This window comes from Microcebus murinus, chromosome 12 (genome assembly GCF_040939455.1).
Source record: "Microcebus murinus isolate Inina chromosome 12, M.murinus_Inina_mat1.0, whole genome shotgun sequence".
Taxonomy (NCBI): domain Eukaryota; kingdom Metazoa; phylum Chordata; class Mammalia; order Primates; family Cheirogaleidae; genus Microcebus; species Microcebus murinus.
In genome coordinates, this window is record NC_134115.1 from 16,635,572 (window position 1) to 16,643,707 (window position 8,136).

An 8,136-nucleotide genomic window follows, 5' to 3' on the forward strand; every position below is an offset into this window, starting at 1 on the left:
TGAATGAAAATCTGTAGACACAGCAAGCTTTGTGTCCAGTCATGGCCAAGGTCTTTTATGCTTCTGCCTTTAACGCATGCTTTTCCCTGCACCTGGGATCTCCTTTCCTCCCTGACTGCAGGTGAGTTCTTATTCCTTCAAAAAGTCCCTCTGATGTCAAAGTCTCCATGAAGCCTGCAACACACTGCACATGTGTGTTAGCAGCTCCTTGGGACCTTATAATTATTTATTAAGACGTCTGCCTTCCCCTCAAAGCTCACTAGCTGAGGGTCCCAGAGCCTGGCATAAATTGGGTAGTTTTTGAATGACAGAATGACCAAGATTTTGCATTTGGAATTTGCATTAGTTTTCTATTGTCTCTTTAACCTATTCCCGTGGATCCAGTGACTTAAGCAGTGCACATTTACTGTCTGACAGTTCAAGAGGTCAGAAGTCTGAAATGAGTCTTACTGGGTGTTACGTGTTGAATTATTTCTCATCTTTCTTTTCTTAAGTCTTTGTTTCCTCATCTGTGAAGTAAGGACAGTAATTCTCACCTGTCAGGGATGTGTGTGTGTAAGTGGTAGTGTATTAAATAAGAAAAACATGAAAATGTGTATCGTTGCATTTATTAGCTGGCCTACAGCAAGAATTTGTTTCTTTTTTTCCTGCTGAGATGTTATCTTTCCAATTTACTGTGCGGTGGTTTTCCAAAGTCAGGACTTAATCAGCACCTTCCGAAGCTGTGCTAGCCAATCTGGTAATCTCTGGTTGTTCGAAATGTGGCTAACCCAAACTGAGATGTGCTGTATTAGATTTTAAAGGTGGCATACAAATTGTAAAAGATCTCATTACTAATATTTTAATATTTTTATGGATCACATGCTGAAGTGACACTATTTTTGTTATACTGGGTTAAAATATATTAATACAATTAATTTTACCTATTTCTGTTTATATTTTTTAATCTGACTACTAAAAAATTTAAAAGGCAGTGTGTGGATCACATTATACTTCTGTTGAAAAACATCGTTCCACTGGAAATACGTAGATTTCCAGCAGCTTCATTTAACCCCTTCGTCATAAACCGTCCCAAAACTTAATTGCCTAAAACAACCACCATTTTTTTTTTTATTTCTCACAATTACCAGAGTTGGCTGGATCTCAGCCGGAAGGTTCCTTGACTGCCCTTGCTTGGGGCATTTGCAGCCCACTCGGCACCGGGGCTGTGGCGTGGGCTGGGTGTCTGCCACCAGGGTGCTCCTTAGTGTGGCTTCTCTCCACGTGGCATCGTGTTCCCCAGGGCCACTCTGTGGCTTCTCTCCACTGAGCAACCCTGGGCTTTTTAAGTGGCAGCCCAGGGCTTCAAGGCGGAGGAGGCCGAAGCGGCCAGGCATCATAAACGCGTGGGCTTGGAAGTCACAGACGCTATTTCCCCCATATCCCGTGGGTCAAAGCAGGTAGAGCGCCAGCCCTGGCCAAGAGGAGTAGGCAAAGCTCTGCCTCTCGACGGGGGAGCGCCGGGCAAGGCCAAGGAAGGGCGGAATTGTTGGGGCATGAGCTCTCACACTCATCTCACCCACAGAGAGCCATTCAGCTCGGCTAAGGTGAGACTTTAGGGTCCTCACTTGTCATAAGCTTCCATGGGGGCTGCCTTTTGAAGGACACTTCCCTAGGGGACTTTCATAGGATCATAGAGATGTTTTATGTCAGTGTTGCCTCTAGCGGTTAATTCTAAAAGAAATTTAGGATGACACGAAAGGATGGTTTTAACTCTGCATTGTTACCTTCATTATCATGTATAATTGGAGGATGGTTATAAAGCCACTGTTGCTTTTGTGAGGGTCAGCGAGCATCACTGGGGCCTGGAAACCAGGTTCCAGCCTGTTAAGGAACAAGTTGTTCCTGTGACAGACTGCACCGCATCCCAGAACCTTGGGAGAGAGTGAGGGGAGGGGTATGTGTGTGCCTGTGTGTGTGGCGGGGGCGGGGGGCTGGTTGCCAGAGTACAGGTGCAGGAGCCAGCCCCCATGGTTGGAATCCCACTTCTCCAGGCCTGTAACCTGAGGGAAATTTCTTAACCTCTTTTCGCCTTCATTTCCTCACATATAAAATGGGGCACAACAAATTTATATGGTTCTTGTGAGGATTAAATGTCAACACCTGTAAAGCATTTAGAACAGTGTCTAGCTGGCCCATGCAAACACTCAACTTGGCAATTTTTATTTCTACAGAGCCATCTGTGGCTTAGTTTTGTACCTTAGTAATACTCTCTCTGTCTCTCTCTCTCTCTCTTCCCAGAGAAGTGAAGAAAAGAACTGATGAGGATGACAGCAAATCCATTACCAATCTGACTGGGACCAGTTCCAAAAAGTCAGCACAGATGAAGAATTGTTGCAATGGTTAAATCCCAAACATCCTTGGCCTGTGAAGCCTTCACGTCCCAAATGCAGAGTTTGTGTGACTTGTTTTGTTCTTAATAGAACCGTGCATCCTGCTGAAACTGTCATGTGGAAGGTTATAGAGTGGGGAAATCTGAGCAGTTCTCTCGGGTCCCTCCAGAACCTCAGCTCTTCTTTGCTTATCTCAAAGAGCAACTTGGCCCTCCAGTTGAATAGACTTGCCTTGTCCTTCCAGGTCTTAAAGGATAACATGTAAATGTTTTTAAAGTGATAAAAAAAAAATTCACATGTTCAACGCTGTAGAAGAAACGCAACTGACATAATTAGATTGATGTGGTAGCTGACTTCGTAGGAAACCTAGGATAACGTTTACTTAAAATATTTGCTACTAGAGTCCTGTTGAAAGGAGGTTCTCATCCTAACTCTGTTGTTAACTTGGTTTGTGATCTTGGACCTGTCGCCAGCCCCTGTCAGATCTGTTTGCTCATCTGTGAAACCAGCAGTGGCCTTGGCACCCCACAGCTCCCGCGGCCCGTTGACCAGCAGTGGGGAGAGTGCAGTGACCAGTGACCCATAGTGAAAAGGGACTCTGGCTATTCTTGCTCTTTTAATATTGGGGTGTTGATGTTTATCAGTTCTGCAATAAGAACAGATTGTCATTGAGAAAAAAATGGAAACAGAAAAATCTATTTTTTTTAATATATAAAGAAAACATATACTTGAGACAAAAATAGTTATATATAAAAGAAAGTATTTCATAATCTCAGAATACTTACAAAGTCTGTGGTTTAAAATTTAGTGTCAAAAATTCTAATGAAAACTTGTAAAAACCGCATACTGCTGAAAGTACAATGCCCAGGAAAGTTGTCACTCGTCACTTAAAAAAATACACCAGCAGGTGGCTGCCAGGGACTGGGGAAAGAGAGGAACTGGAATGACTGCTGATGGGTGTGTGGCTTCTCTGGGGGATGCTGGCGGCGTTCTGGAGTAGAATACTGGTAATGCTTGTGTGGCTTCAATATACTAAGAACCACTGAATTGTATACTTTGAAAGGGTGAATTTTATGGTATGTGAATTATATCTTTTTAAAAAATGTACTGGTACTTAGAGTGATTTAACATTTTGCCAAATGAAAATATTCATGCTTATTTCAAACCTTTCCATGGTTTAAGAGCATAATCTGTAATATCATGCAAATCCTGTAACTCCCTGGTTGCGAGAATTAACTTCCTTAAATAATGAGCAATGAAAGAAATACTGTGCATGGTTTTGGAAAATAATGTCTTGAAAAAGGGAATTGCCATTAAGAAAGGTAAGTCAGAGTCCTTTGTTTAATGTGACCAGTGACTCATCATCACCAGTGGCCCAGTTGGTCTTGCTCTCCTAGAACCTGCAGTGCCTCCCAGACTTCCCCCTGAAATGTCTGTAACAGCCAAAAAGTCAGCACCTGCCCCCACAGTGGGCCAGTGATGCCAAACTTTCAGTGGCCCAAAACAATTAAAGTTATCGCAACAAAAGAGAGGTGAACTTGCCTTGGCTCCCGTAGGTGTAGACTCCAAGTAGCTTGCCGAAAAGCTTAAATTATAGCTGTTATTTATTGTATTATATGAATATAAGCTAAAACATTTATTTTTGTTGAAGTAAAACAATTCCATGTAGCAATCGTTTTCCTGTTTATGATTTTTGTGATCAAACTTTTAAATTCCCCAAGCTTCATTTTTTTAAAAAAAATGGCAATTGACCTGACATGTTACATACAAAGATTATAAATAACTACAGCATCATTTAGGTTTGAAAAACATGCCTTCTCCTATTGAAGACATCTAATATTTTCACTGGATGGTTGGGTCTATCCTCAGTAATTCTACCATGAATTCCTGTTCTGTGTTTCGTGGGTTTTGGTCCCGGAAAAAAAAGATTACATTTCTGATCAAAAAGAATGCCTTGTTTGTGTGGAATTGTCAAAATACACAGGGGTGGGGGGTCCTATTTTTGTGGCATGGTGAGACAAGGGCTGTGTCATTGCTGTCTGCCTCATGTCATCTCTTGAGCCCACATGAGATCGGACTTGATATATATGTGTTGATGTATGAGACACATGTTTGAGTTTTGCTGCATTTGCACAAAACTGTGTTAGTGTTTGTGTTATGTTGCCCTTATTTATTTACTCCAAAGTGTCTCTTTGTATTTATCTTACAATCTGTAAATAAGAATATACTTTTAATACAGACATATGATCTTGGTCTTTGCCTGTGGACTGTAGGCCCAAGTTCATTAGGAGATTGCACAGGTGCCTTTTATAGACAAATCAATCATCTTTATTCAAGCCCAGATAAATATTTTGGTCACATAATCCAAATTAGAGACTCAGAGCAATGGTTAGCAATCTGATTTAAAGAAAAAAACTACTTCAAGCTCTTTTAGCTGCATTGTTGGGAGATCATGATTGTTTCCAACTTTTTTAATTCATTAAGTATTCTCAAATTTAAAGTGTATTTTTGGTAAGGACAAAAATATTTAATGTTTTTAACTTAGACTTCACTTGATACATTTGCATATTTATAGGACAGTTAACCGCTCTGTTTTTCCTTTGAGAGCTTTTAAAATCACAATTATATTGCACTCCCTTTTATTGTAATATATCCTGATACATTAGAAACTATTTTAATTTCATTATGGAAAATAATGTTGGATAAGGAGACAGACATTTTTCACTATTAACCTTTAGCCCCGTGCATTTTCGTAATTTATTTTTTCCGCTTGCTGCTTTATATGACATATGTGACATTTGATTATTTAATACTAGATGTGATTTGCATAAACCCAGTTGAGCAACCCTCCTGCTGAAGATAAAATTGAGGTTAAAGATAAAGATTTATTTTCATATTTGTACAGTGATCGGCTTCCGAGTGATGGGTTTTGTGGGCTTTTATTGTTTGAGTGTGCAAGAAATTTCATCTGTATATATTAAGTAGGCCTCTGAGTATTGAATAATTGTTTTACGATTTTGATTTATATGGTTTACATTTTCATAGTTATGGGCCATATTTCGTTTATACTGTTTATTTCTCTTCAAACCATTAATAATTATACTATAAAGTGTAATTTTTATGGCAATGCAAATGTCTAAGGAACTACAAATATTTTCTGTGTTGTAAATTCAATAAAGCTTGCTTCCTTTGGCCTTTTGGGTGTTCCCTTCAGCTTGACTGCAGATATCCCTGAAGTAATTTTAATTCCAGGATGTGTCTGCTTAGAACTGTACCTCTGAAACACTTGTCTTTTCTGGCTGGGGCAAGCTGGCTGGTGGGGGAAAGAATCCATGCCTGGCGTGCCATGCTGTGGCCCAGTTGTGTCGTCTTGGCCACCAGGGAATAGACCAGTTTGAGTCATGGCAGCCAAGGGAAGCTTTTGTAGAAGAATTTCAGTGCTCTGGCCATCCCATGGCTTCTGAGAGGCTAGTCCCTTTTTCTGAAACTTATCCCCACCCCCACACTACCTAGCTAACTCCCCCACCTCCAGGAAGTTTTCTCTGAATCCCCAAACTAGGATAAGGCGCCTGTTTCCACTTCTGTAGCACCTTTTTTTTTTTTTTTTTGAGACAAAGACTCACTCTGTTGCCCAGGCTAGAGTGCCATGGCGTCAGCCTAGCTCACAGCAACCTCAAACTCCTGGACTCAGGCAATCCTTCTGCCTCAGCCTCCCAAGTAGCTGGGACTACAGGCATATGCCACCATGCCCAGCTAATTTTTTCTATATATATTAGTTGACCAATTAATTTCTTTCTATTTATAGTAGAGATGGGGTCTCACTCTTGCTCAGGCTGGTTTCTAACTCCTGACCTCGAGCAATCCACCCGCCTTGGCCTCTCAGAGTGCTGGGATTACAGGCGTGAGCCACCGCGCCCGGCCTGTAGCACCTTTTTAAATTTATTGACATCCTTGTTGCCCTTATATTTGTTGACTTAGGTGCTCCATACCCTCAGCCACTTTGTCTAACTACTTCTCCCTTCTGTGATGCACGGTGCTTGGTACTTTAATAGATCTGATTATTGAATGGAGATCAGAGAATTTACTGACTAAATAAGGCAGGCTTTGTGAAGAATTGCTGCAGACACACACGTGCACACATACAGCCGCACATACAAAATAAACATGGACAGTATAAAAGCATATTTTAACAGCAATGGTATGAACTCTGCAGCCAGCTTGGATTTGAACTTGACCTCCGATCTGCAACTGTGGGCAAGGAACTTAACCTCTGTGAGCCCCAGTTTCTTTGTAGAATAAGGATGATAACAGTACCTTTCGGTGGAGTTGTTCTGAGGACTAAATGGGTTAATGCATATAAAGGGCTTAGAATGGTGTGTGACGCTTTGATCACCCCCAATTTAAAAAAAAGTTTTGAAGCACTATTGATTGCATTGGTCTTGTTCAGGACCCTGGGAACTGCCTTCAATGAGTAGCAAACTCCAGAGATCTGCCAGATCACAGGGGGATGGGGCATTGTGGAGGGTTCTCTCTGATACAAGTCATGGACCACCTCCCACGTACATTCTTGGTGGTTCAATAGACACAAAGTTGAGGAATCATACAGAATAGGATATTGGGTGGGATGGATTAAAAAAGGAGAAAACAACTAAGAAAAATGAGAGCCTGAAACCTAGAATGGAAAGATGTGAATGGAATCATGGTAGAGGTGGGATCTCCATTTATTATAGTGGATGGAATCAAGTAGTGGAGGAAAATACTGGAAATCTGGCCTTTTGAATCTAAGTGACAGTAAAAGTGGTAGTGGTAGGGTGAAGAAATTAAATGGAAACTGACCTTTATGTTTATACCATGACAAGTAAGTAACCTGTTGAAAAAGGTCTCCCGTGGAGAAATCCCAAATTCATTCCTGGAGTTGAATCCCCAGGAAAGCATATTATTTCGCAAGCTTTAAAATAAAAATAAATTTCTCTTCCCAGACATGGATGTTAAAATGTTTTCGTAGCTGAAAATGGAAAAAAGATAAAAAAAATACTTCAAATTACAGAGTAAATTTCCATATGCAAAATTCTAGGAATACCCATTTTATTTTTCTGCAACTTTTTTGTATCTATCAGATTTATTTGTGAGTTTATATTTCCTGATTTTCTGTAGAGTGGCCGTTTAGTTGTAAGGCCCTGTACCTTGTGACCTTCCCAGCTGGCAGTTCGTGGGCCGCGTTTCGTAACATTTGACCTAAGCTTTCACAGAGTCCTCTTTACCCGTAGGATGTGGGCTTTCTGAGCATCTTTCAATCCAAGTTGTGTCCTTTTTCCCATTGCTAAGCAGCGGGCTAGAACCTGTTTGCTGGATTACTACTCTTTCTGGGAGAGTCTTACGAGTAGTCCCAGTGTGATTTTAAGGTTAAAATTAATGCTCTTTAAATCACCACAAATCTCTTCTTGGTCAGTGATTCCAGAAACAAATATTTTACCCCTTAGATAAAATCCAGAAACTTCTTAACACGATGTTTCAGCTCTCTGTGATCTGGCTCATGCCTGTTCACTCACTAGTTGAGTCAATATTTATTGAGCCCAGCTGTGTCCCGGGGGCTGTTCACTACAGTGGGGACATGCAGTAGCTAAGACAGGCTGTCAGAGAGATTACGTTCTGGTGGGGGTTGACGACAAACTTGCAAACACACAGAGAAGATCCACACTCTGCCTCCTCCCGCATTATTCCCCCCGAGGTCTACACTGGGGCACAGGAAACTGTTCCTCAGAGG

General features: G+C 41.2%; 1 protein-coding gene across 1 annotated transcript in view; it reads left to right on the plus strand.

Annotated features, from left to right (window-relative positions):
* Positions 1–5,524, plus strand: part of RASEF (RAS and EF-hand domain containing) — a 76,331-nt gene extending 70,807 nt beyond the window's left edge. Inside the window, exon 17 of the mRNA XM_012779836.2 lies at positions 2,281–5,524. Within this exon, the coding sequence (XP_012635290.2) occupies positions 2,281–2,386 (106 nt within the window). The 3' untranslated portion in view covers positions 2,387–5,524. The remainder of the gene's footprint in view (positions 1–2,280) is intronic.
* Positions 5,525–8,136: the final 2,612 nt, after the last annotated feature.